Consider the following 20,054-nt stretch of genomic DNA (forward strand, 5'->3'; position numbering starts at 1 on the left):
TAGATTTGGTCAAAGAGAGGGCAATGATTTGAAAAAAATAAATGTGTGTGTGTATGATTATCAATATATTAATTGCATTTATTCCGGTAAAGAACAAGGAACAAAATGTGCCAGGCTCTGCATAATGTGAGTAACACACAGGCCCTGCTATGAAGTTCAGAATTTAAGTGGCTGAGGAGAGAAAACACGGTAAGGAAAGATTCAGCAAATACAATGAGTAGGGACCACAGCATAACACTAGTGCCGTGACTCCTCTTTCATCTCTAGGTGCTTGCTGAGAGAGGATTAGCTGAACAGAGAGATGAAGGACAGAGAAGTGGATGCTGCTGCAAAGGATTCAAGGCAGGGATGACCTTCTTCCTCAACGTGCTTGAGGCTGGATGGTGCAAAGGGAAAGAGGAGACAGGACTGGAAAGGCTAGAGCAAAGAAGCCTGATATCCCGTCAGTACTGAACAAAACCAGCCAAAACTGTTGACATCCCAACACTTGTGGTCCCTGGATAAGCTGCTTCCACCCCAGTTTCTGCCAGCATCTGTCCCTCACTCATCCTTGAAGATTTCTTCCTCTTCCTCTCCCCTCCTGTTGAGGGCTGCAGGGCTCGAGGGCAGGAGGAAGGCTTAGCAGGGAAACTTTGATCCGTAAGGTCCCCATGGCAGGAGAAGTCAGAAGAGAAGATGGAGCAGTGGGAGAGGGAGCCTCTCCTGAGGTTAATGTCGATGGTGGTGGAGCAGCCTGGCTAGGACTATGCAACGGTACCCACCTGGGGATCTGCTCAACATATTTATGACTGCCAGGGATCGATAATTGATCTCTCTCCACCAGCGTTTGTGAGATTTTCTGTGTTTCAATTTGTGTTTTTAATCACAGTCATAACTGATCTTGTTTCTTGCATGCTTGCTTTTAGGGAACCCGAGATTCTTAGACGGGCTCTGGAATACTGAGAAATGAATGCCGAAACACATTGATCAGCAGTGTGATGAAAGATCATGAAAATGCTACAGAACTAGTTCAGATAACTGATAACTGTTAAAGGAAAAATTTATTTCTCACTTAAGTCTCTCTCTCTCTCCAACAACAACCACAAAAAAAGAAATGTAAGTGCTTTGTGCAAAAAAATTTCAACCACCTTTGTTCTTTGGTTAAAAAACTGAAGAGAATCAATTTTGAACAGAGGAAACATGCGTAGGGAATAAGCAATGTACTAATGGGTTTTAAAATGTTTTAGCTAGCACATAGCTGCTAAAGCTATAAAACTCTGATTCACTCAAGGCAAAGACAGATTCATGAGAAGCAATTAGGGCCTGATCCAATGTACAATGATGTCATTTGCAGTCTTGCTACTGACTTCAAGAATCTTTGAATCAAGCCAACGACAATCATTAGTAATGATCTGTCACTTTACAATAAAACCAGAACTGAGTTTTGCTGACCAGTGACAGAAGCATCACTGGAAGAAAAGATTTTGGGTCTTATTTCAGATTACTAGGCACTGATGTCTTTCCCTCAGTTCCAAGGAGGGTGTTTTATTTTCTGGATTCCCCAGTTAAAGTTACAGTCTTTACATTTGCTTACAACATACAGATTCACACTGAAATAAATCCAAAGCAGATTAAGCTAAATCACGCTGTTCATACCCACAATATGCAACACAGTAATGAAAGCTGTGCTGCTGTCCAGCCTAGGTACTTTGGAGGGGATTCATCTGTCCTTATTTAGGTAACTAAACAGGAAAAGAGATGTCTGAGTGTTTCCCCTTACCTTTCCTCTCCTTTCCCACTGATTTCAGACACCTATCTTAAAATGAAACAAATCATCCTTTGTAGGCAACCATTTCTCTGTGTTGACTTTAAACCTGCAGCACTTAGTACAGAGGCAAAGCACTAACTTACACACACCACTCTTGGGGCAGTCATTTCCCAGCCTCTTGTGTACAGACGGACTGTGATATGTAGGCATATAATGCTTAAGACTCACTGTACTATGTTCTTCTAAAAACGGAACTTGGGAAGTTGAGCTCCATTCTGAGGTCAGATTGTAACTTATAGTAAACATCATTTTTTAATGGTGCAAAACATCTTAAAGATCAAGGAAAAGGAAACAATACAATTATCATCATGATTACATGATAAGAAGAATCCTCACTCAGTGCATAAATCTGACTTTAATGCCATTCACAGACATACGTTTTTCAATATTGTCTCAAAACATGTTCAGTTCTGAATTAAAAAAGGAGTTTGGAATGCAAGTACAAAGCCCTGAATTTTGTTGTTTTAAATACCATCTGCTTGACAGCGTATTGCATTTAATCAACATTGCTAATTACAACAAACATTTCACAAACAAAACTAACATATCATTTTCATTATAAGACCCAAGAATGGGAAAAAAAAGATTGTTCTGGGCCAAAAAAAGAATGTATTAAACTGTTGTAACTGTTGTAACTGTTGTAACTGTTGTTACCAACTATGGAAAAACTTGTTTGCACACATAGGCTACGCTACTGAATAAAAGTCAAACTTTTTTTTTTTTTTATTTAGATCTGAGTGAAAAAAAAACTTTGTTACTTCAGCTTCTGCTCCAAGAAAACCTACAGAACAACAGACTTGCTACAGGTGGAAACGTCCATTAAGGACTAGACAAAGACCAACACACATTCTCTTGGGTATTGGTCAACCCAGGTTCCTGCTCAGGTCTCCAGAGAGAGAAATGGGGCATCACCATCACATGCCTGCTCCCCAGTAGCAGTGGGAAGCCACAGTCATGACCAGGTGACCAACTCCACATCTCGGCAACCAGCACCACATGCTACACCTTCTACCCATAGCAAGGAGACTCAACAGCATTTCACAAACGTTTGAAGACCCATGAGCAGTTACAGAAACCAGAAAGGTGAAAAACTACCTTATGAAGAACGAAGCTGCAGCTGAGGTACCTGCCGAGACCCCGGCTGGAGCAACCAGGCTCTGGGAGGCTGCCGAGCTGCCTGCTCCCACGGGGTCAGAGTTGTTCTGCCCTGAGCTGATCTGAACATTGGGACCATCTCGGCCACCTTCTGGTGCTGTTTCTGCCTGAAAAAAATAAAAACATATATACAGGTTAATACACTTGCTGAATGGCCATGACAGGGAGAAATCGCATGTGGCACTTCCAAAGAGCATCTTTGTAAGGGCGAAGGTGAAGACAGCAGTGGCTGAGGAGTGATACAGCTGGACAAGAGTACCGCAATAGGTCCTGCAACAGGGAAGGTAAAAACCATGACTGCCACAGATGAGCAGAATAACATAGGGACCCTTTGTGATAGGTAATGCACAGTTAAATTGTTTGACAGGCATGAAGAAATGGAAAACGATAAGCAGAACCCTTTTGTTTTACAGTGTTATTTGGGAGCTGGCAGAACTGTTTATCTGGTTCAGTTATAACTGTCAGGAATTATTTCTCAGTGGCACATCATCTGCAAGACCTATCTGTTTAAGAGGAACTAACCAAACAGTCACATTTGTAACATGTTTCCACATGAATAACCCCAAGAACTAAGTAAAAAAAAATTGATTTTTTAAAACATATATACAGCCCTGCTTTTCAGCATTATCTATCTTAGCAGCACAAGTACGTGGCATTTTTGTCTCCTGCAAACCATTCCAGTGGAAGAACAGGAGTGACTGGAGATGCATCTTCTCCAGCATAATGCATCTGCAGTATCTGAGACAGAGTGGGGGTAGGGGGGAAGGCAATTGTTTTGGGATTTTGCCAAAATATCAGACATCTGTATTGTGAAATTGTGTCATGTCGATATCTTCATGCTTAGGCCACCAACTCTTTCAGTACCAAGTTCAATTAAGTCCCATCAGTCAAATGCTCATTGACAGTGCTGGGAAGGCCTCCTTTTACAAAGAACCTGCTCTATGTCTAGGAGTACCGAAGATTTAATTAAAGACGACACCACAATAAATATTTGTCAAAAGAGTTAATTGCTTCATGTATGATAATATATGATGTTTCTGTCATCTGAAATACTACTTTGACATTTCCAGCTAATTAGCTAAAATAAATTCCAGAAAAGGAGACAGCCTTGTAATGAAGCACAAACTCAATTAAGTACTTCCTGGGATGCCACCAAATTTTAAATTTTGTGCTGCCATAGATCATGTTTTACAACTACAGATATGCAGTCATGGTAATAGGGCCTTCCCAGTTACATACACACCCTCAATTTTCTCATACACTGACAACCCAAACAGAGTTTTTCTCATGAGAACTGAGGCAACCCCATTATTAGGTATAAAGTAAAAGAAAACTGCCAACCGAGCACTGCTCAACTGGTGAATGAAAGGCTGTCTGGAGTTTCATCTGGACTCATTCCCATCGGCTGAGTGCTGAATTCCCAGTTACCAGCAAAGTCAACAAGAAGAAAATGCACCCAGCTCTTTTGAAGGTCTGCTCTTTAAAGATTAATACTATTATCAGTATTATGGAGTGGCTGACTAATACTTTACCATAGACTGCTCCACAAAAAAAAAGTACGTTTATAGAGCTCACCTAAGAGATCTGAGTCTGAGACATAGAAGAATATTCACACAGATCAACTTAATCCTAGCAAAGCTACTCACACTAGAAGCCTAACTGGAACCTTTGAACAACCCTCTGCAAAACCCTTCACTTTGTAACACAGAAGTCTCAGAAGACTTAGCGATGCAGGCAAAAAGGCAGCGACCAAGCACTGCTAGAGGTCAAGACTGGCACAAAAAATGGTATGCCAGCAATATGAGCAGGTACTTGAGCATTAACAAATTGAAGTGACAAATGTGTGGTCTTGACCTATACCAGCCATGGAAAGTATATGGCATGGGGAAAACAATGCAGACTGGGAAAGATCCAAATGTGACATCTGAACTTCTGAGTTACATGAACTGATGCAAAGCACTAATAATAAGCGGAGCTTACTACGGACTTAGCAATTTACAGACTAAGAAATCTACACCAGAAACTCTGGAGCCAGTATGCAGGGCTCACAAACTGGCATGCCGAGAGGCTGCCATGCACAGCAGCCAGTGGCATGATGGCCAGCAAGAGAAGGAAACCCCACCAGCAGCCACTGTCAGGCTAACATTAGTGTTTGAATATTCCCATATGTTCTGCCAGGAAGACAACCCTAACCCTCTGTCATGTGTGCTGTTGTCTCAGACTAAAAATTACAGGGTCAAGATTACTTCCCAAGACATATTTTTCCGTTCACTTTCAACAGGGGTTGTATTAGACAACAGGACTTTGAAACAAAGAAAATCACATGTTTAAGCAAAATATTGAAAAAAGAAGGCAGAAGCAGCAATGTGTTTCTAACCAATCGTCCTTTAACTAATGCATAATCTAAATGATGGCATAATCTAAACCTAAATATAACATCTGCAGAGTTAGCACGAAACTTCAGTGAATTTTACAGCAAAGTGTAACAGATTTGTAAGAACTGACTGGAATCTGTTAACAGATCAATTCCTGTAAAAGCTATTCACAGTTAACAAAAATATGAGCAATGTATAACATACATTCCTTTTTCACCACTTTTTTATTTCTATGAGAACTTAGAAGCCTACATTTATAAGAGACCAATGATTGTGCCTGTGTTAGATGCCTGTGATACCAGGCATCTAACTTGAAATATCCAAATCAACCCTGATATTTCAGATACCAGATGGTTAATATACTTTCCAAACCAACATATCTAGGTTGGACGTCTGTAAATTGCCATTCCCATATTAAACACTTTTGAAAACTCAAACAGTGATTTCTGGGTAAATTTGGAAATTTTATTCTCAGTTCTGTGCGTGCATGAAAGGAGGATGCGGGGAAGCCGAGGAGAAGGCTTCTTGATTCTTGTAAAAAATGAAGTAAAACATGCAAGATAAAATCATCAGAAGACTAGTGCAGAAGACAATCCGTATCTTTTTCATTAAGTCTTCAATTACCCAATTAGTATTCTTAAACACAGAGGTAACATCAGTTTTGCTGCATGATGAGAAACTGAAAAAAAGCACAGAACAAGTTCTTCCAACTTTAGGATTCATTTCAAGGACTGCATGCACCATCCAAAGTGACAGCATTTTCCAGCACAACCATGTTCAGCTCTCCCTGAGACAGCTACATCTCTCAGCTGATGAGAAGGGCTCCGGTATGAGGAAATTTGTCAGGTCCAAGTCATTTGCCCTGAGGCAGGAAAACTAAAGACAAATAATGGGACCCTCCCTGGTTTGTCACACAACGGTTTCAGCATGTGTGGCTTACAGCTGAAGGGGTACAAATAAGATAAGGGGGTTTTGTTTGTAAACTAAATGTAGGAATTATTTCATGAGTCTCCCTCATCTCAACCTATGCTCTTCTGGGGATTGCGTGTGGAAATTGTAATTCTCTAGAGGAATGGGAGCAACTCTGCATGACTTTAAGCATGCAAGTCTGCACAGGGAGAAGACTCCAGTCTGCAGCTGAGAGGGAACTGTGCTTCACCGTTTACTAAATTTTCATAAATCACTCATGATCAAACACAGAAATCACAACCTTGTCACTATAAAGTGTTACTGACTGCACTGAATATTTAAAGTGTCATAGGCCTCCGCATCCAGAGATTAATGTTTGTTTTAATTTTCTAAGAAAAAGTTTGCCGGACAAAAGCCATTAACCCTCTGGAAACCAGCTAATCCTCAAAGGAAGGATTTCCAAAACTGCTCTATAGGGCCCCTTACCTCTACTCACTCCGAAGCCCCATGAAAACTGGTACCAGCAAGAGCACGGCAAGGACAACACTTGAAAATGTCACACCAGACAGTTTGCATGTGCAGGAATGACCGATGTCTCAGTGCTTCATGTCAATGCCTGAGTCATGGACAGGAGGGTTTCAGTGCCAGGTTCCAGTGCCCGTCCTGAGGACATGGGAGCAGAGCTAGACGTGCTGCATTTTGGCTGGGAGCATCCACACAGGCAGCTGAGGTTGGCAGGGCCACAACAAGCAATGACAGCATAAGTTGTTCCCAGTTAAGGTGGCCAAAGGCTGGGGGAGAGGGCAGGAAGAGATGGAGGTGACCTGACATCCTCAGGCTGTGGAGGTGTGCTGGGCAGAGCAGGGGCATCCCCTGCCCTGTCTCCGATTCCCAGCACACAGGTTGCCTGCTGTGACCAGATGGCAGGAAACATCTGCCCAGGTTTAAACAAGTCAGACTAGCCCAAAATTATGCTGTAGAGAAGCTGGCTATAGATTAAATTTCCAGGTACACAGTACACTGTCTGGCCATTACCATCTAAAGGACAATTACAACCCTAACAAGCTCTTTACAAGTTTGAAGTGCAAAGCCAAAAACTAAGCCATAATGTTTCCAGTTTCCTGAATATTTCTATTCTCTGGACATTGACCTTTGTCCAGGGATCCAAAAAAGCCAACCTAGGTGCTGCCACTTTGTCTCTGCAACTCGTGCAAAATATGTGCCTGGTGACAGGCAAGAAAAACATGGGAATATAAAAATCTAGAGAAAAATAGATCAATCCCAGGATTGCACTGCGATGGTAAAAGAAACCCAGAAGGCTGGATAGAGCTGCAACAGAAAGTAATCACGTATGATGTCTAAATATAAGTATGGAGAATAGATTCACAGAAGAGGGAATGGAGGAAATTACAAAAGTATCAATGAGTGATACACATCTGTGTAATCAGAGTCAGAACTCAATACAATTTATTTTATATCGAAAAAAATGAAAGCATTCAGCAGGGCTTCAACAGTGAATTGCAGGTGAAGCTCTAGCAAGATTAAGCCTGAGTCTGCACTGGGGCTTTTTTTTTTTTTTTTCTTTTCCTTTTTAAGTTGTTTTTACCCCCTTCTGACTAGCAGGCAGACATACAGAATTTTGAGTATTTGCTTTAACTTACCATATTCCCCTTTCAGACTGGAATGTCACAGCCAATTAAATTGTAAAAACTGCTTGATCAAATGATTTTGCAATATATTAAATCTACTGTTTGCGTGTGATAAAACACTAATTTTCCCCAAAAATGATTCATGCTAAGACTCTTATGACCTACTACCACTAACTGGAACAAATGTGACGTAAGTCTCTATCTGGATAATGCTCATACTATAAAGCCTTCCTTCCGTAAGCATGGGTAAGTCCTGCATACGTCTTCTATGGAAATGTCTCCTCCTCATGCCTAGCATTCTGTAAAGTTAACTCTGCAGTATACGCCATGTTGAAGTGAAACGTGTTCCGAATAAACTTTTTACTGCCTTTTGACAATGTTTCCGCCAGGGCTCATTATAAAATAACTAGGGCATTTTATAACTACAATACACTACTGTAGTCATTTTATAACCTGCAGCTGCAATGTGGTAACGAGAACGCCTAAACCTGTAGTTTCAGACTTTTATGTGCATCTCATGTTCAATGTGAATCAAATGCAGAGCATAATATCCCTTCCCCCAAAACAGGTTTTCAGCTACAAGAGCTGCTAATGCCTGGCTTATCCTTGATCTCTGACGATGAGGCAGAAGGAGAAAAATCACAGGGAAGTAGAACTAAATAGAAATAGGAGGGCTCATCTGCTGTCACAGACTGGAAAGTAATATAAGAGATCCAAAAGCAACCTCAGGGCCCTTACTTTTTGGATTAATATCTGAATTACTGAGACAGGTTAAGGGTTTGCATCTTCACCACCAAAAATCACTAGCAGCCTGTGCTTCATGCACAGAAAGGACTTCATCCTTCAACTGCAGGGCACATGCACCCAGCTGCATCCAGAGCTGATGCCCTTGGCAGAACAAGGATGGAGAAAAGGCAGCTTGTTCCCCTCTGACCAAGGGGCTCCTGATCTCACCTTGGCCCAAGATCTCTCCCAAACCATACTCCTCGGTCCCTAAGAAATTTATTAAGGTTTTGGAGCAGGTCATCTACACCCATTCCTTCCTTCAGCCTGCCCATGTTCCCTGGCTGGAAGGTCTCTGCAGCCAGGGCTCTGGTAGCACAAAGATGCCACCGCACAGCGATGGACCAGTGAATTCACATCAGCCACTCAGGACAGTGGTACTGAAAGAGGGAGCAAGCAATGTTTTTTTTTCCCTTCTTCACAGCTATCTGACCACCAGTCATGCAGACTTCACCCTCCTATCTGCACATGTAAACCCACCACTTGGAAAGTCAGGAGGACATGAAAAACAGCTATCAAGAAGGACCTATATCCTGCTGCACATAAACACTCTCAAATTGGGACTTTTCATGTGCAGTGGGTTTAAAACAGCCAGACTAGAGGAACTGTTTCTTCTAATGCCTCCAGGCAAACAGAAAGTGTTGCCCAGAGCCCTCCCTTCTGACATGTATTACAATAGTTACAGCCTCCAAAGCCAAAAAAATACAGCTATGTACTGCTCAGGGTGTTTTAATTTACCATTGTGGTCAAAATTAAAAATGAATTGTTTATTCAAGTAGACAAATATACAGTTGAATCCCTTGCTTTTTGTCAGAGGCTGATATGAGCAAGCAAAGGAATTCATTAACAAACTCATAATAATGCAAATTTCTGTCAGCTTAGGATTGGGTTCCCTACAAGAAGACAAATGCTTTTCCATTAGGACTGACTTCCACAGGCCAGATGCGTCTCTAACAGCAACGAAATACAGGACACATACAGAGCTTTGAATTGGGAGAACTTGTGTCACATTCCTGACTCCACAACAAAATTTCTCAATGACTTCAGGCAACTCAACCAAAATATCACTGTGCCTTGATTACTCTCTATTCAGCAAAATGGAATAACCATGATCCCAAGAATTACAGGTCTTACAATTTTGTTATAATTGTATTATTATAATATAATACATACAAGAATGTAATTATTATATTGTTATAATGATTGACATAAAGTGTCAGCAAATAAAAGCAAAGGTGGACTGAGACTGTCATACCTAATTTCTATTGCAATCATGCTTGAACTGCTTATATATTAGATGTAACTACTTTAAAGAGAACACCCCTTGGGACCAATTTGCCTGACAGCTACCACATGCAAGGCACCCATTGACTACTACCTTGCCTGAAGAGGTACCAGCCCTCGTTACATGAAGGGAAAACTGGGTCTTTAGTACACCTAAACCTAGAGAACAAGATTCAACTAGAGGCAAGGTCATGAAGCAGCATTAAGTTTGCAAACACTGGGACAGCTCTGTATACGTGATCATTGTTGAAGGACACCGAGCTTCCAAATTAGGGATGTCGATGTGCAGATGCTGCTCTTTTTTCCTTGTGGCTGTTCCCTGCTGACCTGCTGTTTACTCCCCACATGGAAACCATGTAACCCAGATGCACAGACAGTCATGACTCACCATGACTGGAGTGAAATCTCCAAGTCTGCAGATGTCCCAAAGCTCTTCCAAGTGGCCAAATGCCATGCCAGTGGTGAGGAACTCCAGAAGAACTTCCCAAATGTGAGTAGGTAAAGAAGTGTCAGGTGAGATTTGACACAGATAAGACCATGTATTTAGGGAAAAATAATCTAAACTACACCTAAACAATGCTGAATTCAAACTGGCAGTTACAGCTTAGAAGATCTGAAGGTCGTTGACAGTTACTCTGAAATCATTGCTTCAAGATGTAAAAAAAAAAAAAAAAAAAAAAAAGAAAGAAAGAAAGAAAGAAAGAAAACCACCAAACAAATTTTGGACATCACAGGGCAGGGCACTGAGAACAAGAAGGAGGGCATCCACACACATACTGAGTACCAGGTGCAGTCCTAGTCCTGCATCTCAAGACAGTGGTAGTGGAGTAAGGGAAATGACAGAGCCAAGCAAGTAAGTGGTCAAGAGCATGGAGCCGCTGCCTTAGAAAGAGAGATGAAAGAGGCTGGGACTCCGGTTTGTAGAGGGGAAGGCTGAGGGAGATCTGACTGAGGTTTACAAAGCCCTGGAGGACTGCTAAGCTGAAAGTGAGTACTTCATTGCACTGGGATAGTGAACTTGTGGAACCTGATGACCCAGAAGGCTGTGGAGGCAGAGTGTCAGCAGGGTCAGAGAGGCATTAGATAAATTCCTGGACAGCAGGTCCATAAACAGATGCTAAAGGGAATAGACGGGGATGTGCCCCTGATGTGCGTGATGGGGAGTATGAGCAGACTGCAGAAAGCAGCCAGGCTCCATGGCTCTCCCTAAACATCATTTCCAGCTCTGCTGCTGGAGACAGCCCTGGGCTAGATGGGCTGCAGCTCAGACCCAGTAGGATATTTCTTATGTTCTTATCATTCCCATACAATCTTTTCAGCAGAGTCTTTCTTAGCTTAACCAGTAAGAGGAGGTTGCGCTATTCCTATAGGCCCCCATGTGTACTTCAGAGACATTAGGAGAGGCTGGTGAGACTCAAGGGGATGTCTACACAGCTACTCTGCATGGCCCAACTAAACCAAAACCCTTCCCAAGCCAGACATCACAAGGGCCGCTCTCCACTTCTTCATCCTCCCTCTGCCATTTGCACCCCTACAACAGCCAACTGCCTTGCCCAACTTTACCACCGTGACTTTTGAGAAGTAGAAGGGGGAGGTTCTGAATGGTAGATCCATTATCTTTGCCTAACAACACCAAAACCACAGCAATGGACTCCTGCCTATGGCACCTTTCAAATGCTTCCTTCAACTAAGGTATCAGAAAAGAACAAACTCGTCCAGTTTTGAGATAGTGGCAGCTATGCAAACCCAGAGGAATTAATTCATAAGCACTTGGGCACCAAATACAAGTAATAATAGTAATAGGTTAACTCTGGAAAATGCCTAACCACAACATCAGTTTGTATAATAATTTATATGGACTCACTTGCCTAGAAGTGTTTCACGCTTGAATCTTGCGAGTACTACTTTCAGATTCAAAGCAAACCTCTAATTATTGATCCTTTGTTACACTGGGAAATTACCTCATCGTAGTTTTAAAGTTCTATTTATAAGTCTAATAATCTCATCATTGATTACGGTGACTGTATTCTAATTATAAATCCATTATCTCTGCAACAATGAAATAAAATCAATAATGCACGTAAATGGGAAAAAAGGAATTTAAATGCATACATTAATGTCATTTCAAGTAGCACTATTTTATGCACCATCTCTAACAAAACTGTGTCACATCATTAGCAATAATGTGAAAAATCTTTTTCAGTTAACAGAACTGATTTGATGCTATGTTCAGTAAAGCGGCAATCCATTCCATTAAACACACACATATGAAATGCTTGAAACATCTATGAACTCTACCTATACATCATAAATTCTCTCCCAAGTGCTCAAACAGAAAAGTAGATACATTTTCTATTGATGCTTTTTAAACCTCCTTTCAGATGCTACCACCCAGGGCATTTCAGTGATTCTAGTTGCAAGTAACAAAGAGCATCAATATTTGCCACATGCTCAGGCACTCATGCCACAAAACAACGGGAGATGCTTTCGACAACGCTCACACTGTGCACAGCTTGACCACCTGGAGTCCAATGACTTCAACATGCCATCATTCCAGTACACAGTCTATGGAGCAAATGTTAAATTCAAAGTGCTTTCCAAAAAATATACGATGTTCAATCCTATTTTACACAAGCAGGATGACTGGGCAATCCACACTTGCATCCCGCGGTGCAAATCAGTTCCTTCCATGTGGTATACAGAGACTACTGCAAAAGATTTCCTCTCCACCAGCCTGCACACAACTAAGGTCTGAGCTCAGCCTAAATTTATCTGGTTTCTCTGCTGCATTAACCTCTGAAACCAAAGGGCGTTATTCAGCTGCAGCCCACCCCTAACAACCAAGGTAGCCAGTGCAGAGCAACGGTAGCCTCACAAAAGCACTTCTACATCAGCTATATAGAGTCTTTCTCAAATGTTGGATGACACTTCTGAGCTCCAGCCAAAAAGTATGAGCCTTTCTTGTAAGGTGATTTCTAATGTTGGGGTGGCATGGGATGCATCGATTAACAATCAGTTCACTGGGGAGTTCATAGTGGAGCATGTGTACAGCATAAATGGACTAGCAGGAAGCAAAAGAAGCTGAAAGTGAATTGAGTAAACAGAAAAGGCCAACCCAAAGAAACTAATTCAAAGGTGAGAGTAGAAAATTTAAATATTTTGGTTAAAAATGGAGGGGATTTTTTATCTTAGTGTAGCTTATGATACATTTGCTGGATGACAGAATGACCTACGGGCCAAAGGTAAATCCTGTGGATTATCATTTGCACATAATCTCTAAAGTCTTCTTGTCTTAAATCTATGCCTGATGAGTACAGGTGAAGTCTGGGCCAACATTCTTTATTATTGCTTGTTGACTTCAATTGTCAACAAAGGCAAGTATGGACTTGTTTCCCTGCAAGAGCTGTAATAACAACTGCTTAGCCTAGAGGGGTGAAGGATCAAAAGAACTGTTTGCAGGTGGTAATTTGAGCCACAGGAGGGTCTGAGTCCTGACAATAGTTACCCTGTCCCACACTGCAAAACCAATAGTATGGCAGAAGTGTCAAATACACAATATAAAGAGATGCAATCTACACCCTCACCTAAGAAAATGCTCATTTCCATCTTGTAGCCGATACCCTTTCTGTCAACTCTTAACATTTTTCCTAAGTCACTCTGATACCTGGGTATACTTTAAAAGTAACCTAATCTTCACCTTCAGCATCCTACACTGAGGGCAATCTAGAAAAAAAGAGCATGAAGTCCTTGGCAACTACACAAAACAGAGGGCTACATTTTCATCTGCATGTTTAAGGCTGAATTTCCAACCCACACTTTCTAAGCCAGTCTGCTACATGGCTGCTGGGGCAGAGTCTCACAGACTCTGAGTGCAAGGCGCCACTAGCAGCATCGTCCTCCCACATCACACCCCTCCCTCTGCATCTGCTAAGGCAGCAAAGTGCAATGCGAGGCAATACTGCTCAGCCGAGATCCAGCAGTCTCAGGAAACAGGGGCTATAAATTAGGTTAATATGAGGAAAGCATTTAGTAACTTGGATCAAAAGGTTTCCTTCTGCTGTTCAGACTTGTTATGGAGAGTGACCAACACTAGCTTTCAAGTTGGTTTTTTTTCCACCCCCTTTCCTTTATGTACTTTCTCTACAAAAGCAGTAGCACCAACACCACTAAAGCTAAAGGGAAAAGCCTCTATGCAATCCCAGCCCCACCACCTGTCTGGGGTTTGCTACTGACTTCTGCATAGCCAAGACGTTATATGTAGAGTCTGAGAAATGTCCCAAAGCTCAAAGTCATCCGGATGTCTCACAGACAAGATTTATGGCCAAAGCACTATATTTTAATTGTTTCGTTACAAAATATATTTCACGCATTGTATTAATAAAAGGTCACTGAGAAAGCTATCAAGAAGGATTTTAAAAATTAATTTAAAAATCCATTTGGTATGACATTTATCAAAGTAAAAAAGTAAATGCTGGAAAGTAAATCTTGTCATTCCTCTGTTTTCCACAGTCAGCTTTTTATTGCATCTTCTAAGCAAAATGTAAGTCATCCTTGCTATAAACAAACAAAGAGGATTTAAGGAAAGTCAACAGAGGCTGAACAACCCTCAGATGAATCCATCTGGTTTACATTAGGGTAAGCAGGAGACTTATTCCTAAGAACTACAGGAAAGCTTGAATTGTGACTAAAATAACTTTCAGAGATTTTTCACATTAAAAAAATGAACATGACTCCTTTAACTTTAGAGTATATGCATCCATTTACACACGCTATGGGTGAACCCTCCCTCTCTGAACCTCACTGAATCAGGCCATAAACTTATACCTCACTTTAAATTTGTGAATACTCTCAGGGACATACATTGGTCTATTGATAAATTCACAATTTTATATACACATGCTTTAAAAGTTTTACTTTCAATTTTTCAGTGCTACAGCTTTTCCAATTTCCTAATGGTGCATTTTTTAATATATTTTTGAAGGAACTTAGAAACTGGTAAAGATTCAAGGAGCCACAATATTTTGCCTTATAACCAGTACCATTTGTATATATTCGAATTAGAAATATAGTGTGGCAAGGATCTCATTTTGCATAAGATGAAAGAAAAAGCAATTTGCAAAACAAGCTCTATTTCACTGTGATGTCTTTATAGCACATGGCATGGCTACTTTACCACTTTTATGCAGTACATAACACTGCATACTAATAACACAGCCAATTGAAAGCATATAATAAGACCTCTTTTTTCCACAACACACAATACATGCAGATAGTTCTAACAGGTGTACAAGGTATTTTCAGCAGTTTTAATTTTCTACCTCTCAGTCAGATTCCAACAGATCTAGGAAGCCTAAACTCCCTTTGCTCCTCTGCTTCTGTGCTAAACTGAGTGGCAATGCTGAGCACTGCTAACGTTTTTTCATTTGAGTAGTAACCTTATATTCACTTGTCAGGTCTAGAATTAAAAACATCAATATAAAACTATTTATTAATTAAAAGTTGTCAGTTGTCCACTACAAATCAGCTGTCTTACCCAGAGTTATACCAGCTCCCTCCCCTCCGCAGTGCTCGCTGTCTGGTCAGACTACTTATCACTGCTACTGGTGATTATTTTTTGTAATTTTTCACAACAGGCCACTTGGGTAAAGCAGCTGATTACATCTTCACCTTTTGCACCTTGGTTGCAATCCCAGTCTTCCCCTCCCTGGACCTTCCTCTAGATCCTTAATTACTGTTCCTCTTCACAGCTCCCGAAGCCCACAGTTATTATTTTGGTTCAAGCAGCACCCACACTATGCTTCAAAGATACATTCATGTTCAAAAAATTTATAATCTATATAATGGATTTTCACACTTGAACTCCAAACATATATTAAAAATTTACGACGTCCTGCACTTCTGACCCCCAACATTCAGCCCAGAAGTGTTTTCACAACCGTAAGTGACATTACAAGGTAATACATGCGAGTTTGGGGAGGGAGATAAGAGCAGAAATCAAGCCATTTTTTTTCTCTCTGCAGACAATTCCACTACCGCCACTACTAAAACTAACGATAAATAAAAAACATGGACCTGGAGAAATGTTTGTAGGTACGAGGTGTCCGGGGGTTTGGCAGCCATATGCTGGGGTGTATTTTCACCCCTGCAAGGCACTGGGCAGACAGCACCCCGTGTTGGTAACCCGAGCAAGGGTTTGCTCCATGTCACCCACCCAGGCTCTGCAACAGGCATCTTTGGCGGACAAGGCAAGCCAAGACAGACATCCAAGAGATGAGGAGGACAAAGCACCTCTTGGAGGTGCCTGTTGCTCTCCTGCAACTACACAGGAAGCCTCGGTAATTAGCTCAGAAAAAACACCTGTCTTTTTGGCAGTTAAAAACAGTTGAGATGAACCCCAGCCTTTATCTGTGTCTGTCTTCCCATCTAGAAAACTAATCACGTTCACTTTGGATGGAGCACCAAGTTAAATCACTGATATGTAAAGCACTTGGATAAGTTTTCTACCAGGGAGTTCAGCACTTGTTTCAAGAACAATCCTTTGGTAAGAAAACAAGGCAAAATTAGAGATTCCAAGTGAAACGGGAGTATTTACAGAGTGGTCAAAATAACTTACATCACTACTGAAAGTGCAGACTCCCAGGGGAAGGGATCATCTTTTTCTTTTGCATTTCTGTGGTATCTTGCCTAGGTGGGGGCTGTAGACTCCAAGATGCAGTCACATTACACATAATAAATAATACATTCAATACTGTCCTTTCTACTGCAATTCTTCTTGCTCCAGAATTCCTCTAGCCAGACTAGCTTCACCCCACAAGAAGATGGGAAAGGCTACTAAAGACAGACATCTGCAAAAAGTATGTATATCCACAGCTCTCTCCTGGGTTAATCTTAAACCTAAACCCTGTCTCCAACTTCAGGAATGAATAGCCAAAATCAAAAAATAAATAAATAAATCAAGAAAACTTTACTAATGGGAAAGGAAGTTAAGACTTAACAATCAATAGAAGTTGGCAAATCACAGTCTTTGCAAAATTGTAAGTTGAGGTGAAATGAGCATTGGACAAGAATGTCCCGCGGTGGATGCTGTCCTAGACAAGGGCTAGACTAGCCGGTTCCTGAAATCCCTCCAATCCTATTTTCCTCTGACACCTGTGATTCCTCTGGGGAAAAGCATAGGGGAAGCACTTTCTGCCTCACCCACCCAAACAGCTTCATCAGACAAAAGGCTCTTAATAATACAAAAGGAATTCAGACAGACACAGAAAACACAACCTGGGCAGAGATGCACAACAGAGTCATTTGGGCTTAAATGAATTTGAAAAATTAAAAGAGAGAGAGAGAGAGAGAAGAACTGAAGCCTAGCTTCTCTCCAAAAACTGCTTCTAAATCTAAACTGTCCTTGCAGATGACTGGATCACATCCAAGCAGTCTCCACACTCACAGTCTAACAGTGTTTGTCCTTTCATTAAAGGTCACTGTTTTCCAGGCTACTGAGTTTCTTTGCACATTTCTAGATCACACTTAAGCTCTGTTGCATTATACACATTTTCCCTTCACAGGGGTTAAATGAGGCAACTCAGTTTTATCTTAGAATAATGCAGTGGTTAGGGAAAACCACATCTATCAGTCAGCATGGCTAAGCAGGAAGAAATCTGGAGCTGGCTGTTAGTGAATTAAGACAAGAATAAGGGCAAACAAGGAATGAGCAGAGAAATGGAAATATTTCGGCTTCCCGAGACTGCAGGCTTCTTAACCCCATAGATTTCCCATTATTTTCTACATTTCTGTGATATACACAGAATTTAAAAGATAATTAAAAGGTAACATCATATGCCTTACATTAGCCAAATTGATCCCTAATGCATGGTGCAGCATTTTAGAGAAAAGCACTCATAGCAGCAGTTCCTCATAAACTATGAAGAGCTGAATAGGCCATTTTTTTCCCTTTTCTCAATGTAAAATCATCAGAGAGCAATCTGACATCAGTGAAGATTCACTGGATTTAAATGGGGACCCCTCAGAGGTGGGATATGTGTCCATTCACAAATTTCCGTATGAGAGAGAAGTATGGGAGCAAGGAATCACATCTCCAAGCCTTTTCTGGAAGGAAACACAACAGCCACCCTGTGAAAGTAATGTTATACAGCAGCACTCTTACATATTTATCTCTGATGATCTTGGAGCTCAACCAGCTGAAGCTACCAAGCAATATTAGGTAGTGTTTATATACAACAGCACATAAGGCTTTGTAATTATGTTAAATTTAAAGCCGCCTAGCACCAACATACCTGGTCCTGCAAGATCTGCTACAACGTCTTTAAGTGAAAATCATTACTTCTGTTCGTACACATTTCATCGTTACTCACAATGCCTTGTTCACTACCATGGGAAAACAGTTTAAGAATAAATCTTAGTCAAAATCAGTCACTATATCCTTCTTCTGAGCACAGTTCCATAGATAGTCACAAATCTGTAATGAACTTGCTTTTAAAGGTAACATGCACCATGATAAAGCTTTTTCATTTCCCACAAGAGTTCTTAAAATATACACAGAATACAGGAAATCAACATCAATGCTTAAAATCCAAGTGCAATGACATTTACAGGCATGTGGCTCTGAAGCAACCTTCTGAACACCCTCCTTTACAGCAAACTGTTTTGCAGCACTTCTAACCTGAAGATTAATGCTCTCCATCACAGTCTATCAACAGCATCTGCTGAACTGAATACAGCCTTAGAAGCTCAGCACTAGACTTGAGGGTCAAGTTCATCATTGATATGATCCCATGAAGCTCCCAGAGTTTCATGTGTGACAAACTTGGCCTTTTATGTTTTTCTAAAGGGGTCACCAGGTATGTGACAGCCAAATAACATCACCTGCATACGTGATGCTAAAATAGGTGCAAAAACATCTGAGGAAAGGATCTCCCCATCTGAGATAAGAAAGCAAATTCCTTGTGACACCTGACAGAACATTGTTCAAAGCTCTTTTCCAGCTCTTGAAACATGGTTTAGAATACCATTAGCTGATCCCCTCTAAGATAAATATGTATACATCTCAAATTTTATCTTTATCTCTCTGTATATCCACACACATGTAAACAAAACTGAAGCATCTGAATTATCGCTACTTACTAGACAAGCCTGAGGCAGGAAGCTGTTCACCCTGGAGATACTCCACATGCCTTCGAGGTACTGCTGAGCTTGGATGGTGACCGAGCTCAGAGCGCCGCTGAGACCGCTGGGGGCCACTGTGACTTGAACGCTGGAATTTGGAAAACCACCCCCGCCTTGAGACCATCCAAGTCCCTTCTTCCTCTCTGCCCCAGAGAAGAGATTCGGTGACTTTCCAGGCTGCCTGCCCACCTGCCCAGCAATGAGTGGGAGGTCTCTCTGGGAAGAGACCGTGACCATCCTGGGTACCACGCTGGTCACGGCCCCGGCGCCGGGCGGGAGGTCGGGCATCTCCGGGTAGCTGGCTTGATTGAGGGTGTGCATCATCTGAATGGCTTCCTGCTTCAGCTGATTCAAGTGAGTGGCACAAGTTTCACATCTGCTCTCTCCTTCATTCCTGTTTTTCTGTAAATAGTCAGGCACTTGAAGCTTGTCAAAAATTAAAGCTGATAATCGTGGGTCCTAAAGAAGGGAGGAAAGGCAGAAAAAACATACTGAGTTAAAACAATGCAGAACGATAAAAAGAAAGAAAAATATAGAAGTTCTCTCTGATTTGCTTTCCACTCATGGAAGTACTTTAAATCTGTTCTGGTAACTCAGATTTTTTTCCCCTCGAATACCCTAAGAGACTCACAGGTCACAGCAGATTAATAAACCATAAGTGAGTTCATTTGTATGAGACCCAGCATGAAAATTATCATCAGAATTAAACAGTGGTGCTGTGGTGTACTTGATAACTACTCATTCTTCTAATTAACTCTCCTTTGGAGACATCTAACATGCCTGTGTTTCCCATGCTCAGGAACATTGTTAGTTGAGATGCTGACCCTACAAATATCATAATGTGCTTCAAAAGCACACCACCACCTTAAACCCAGGAAAATTAGACTTTAGAGTATTTTAAAAAAATTAATGCAT

The 20,054-nt window shown here is 41.3% G+C and overlaps 1 protein-coding gene across 1 annotated transcript in view; it reads right to left on the reverse strand.

Moving 5' to 3' along the window:
• Nucleotides 1–20,054, reverse strand: part of KIF26A (kinesin family member 26A) — a gene marked incomplete at its 5' end in the record, with an annotated part of 102,483 nt that overhangs the window by 47,055 nt on the left and 35,374 nt on the right. Inside the window, 2 exons of the mRNA XM_082318600.1 lie at nucleotides 2,903–3,069; nucleotides 19,098–19,598. Of these exons, the coding sequence (XP_082174726.1) occupies nucleotides 2,903–3,069; nucleotides 19,098–19,598 (668 nt within the window). The remainder of the gene's footprint in view (nucleotides 1–2,902; nucleotides 3,070–19,097; nucleotides 19,599–20,054) is intronic.

This window comes from Platalea leucorodia (genome assembly GCF_965183815.1).
Source record: "Platalea leucorodia genome assembly, chromosome: 7".
NCBI lineage: Eukaryota > Metazoa > Chordata > Aves > Pelecaniformes > Threskiornithidae > Platalea > Platalea leucorodia.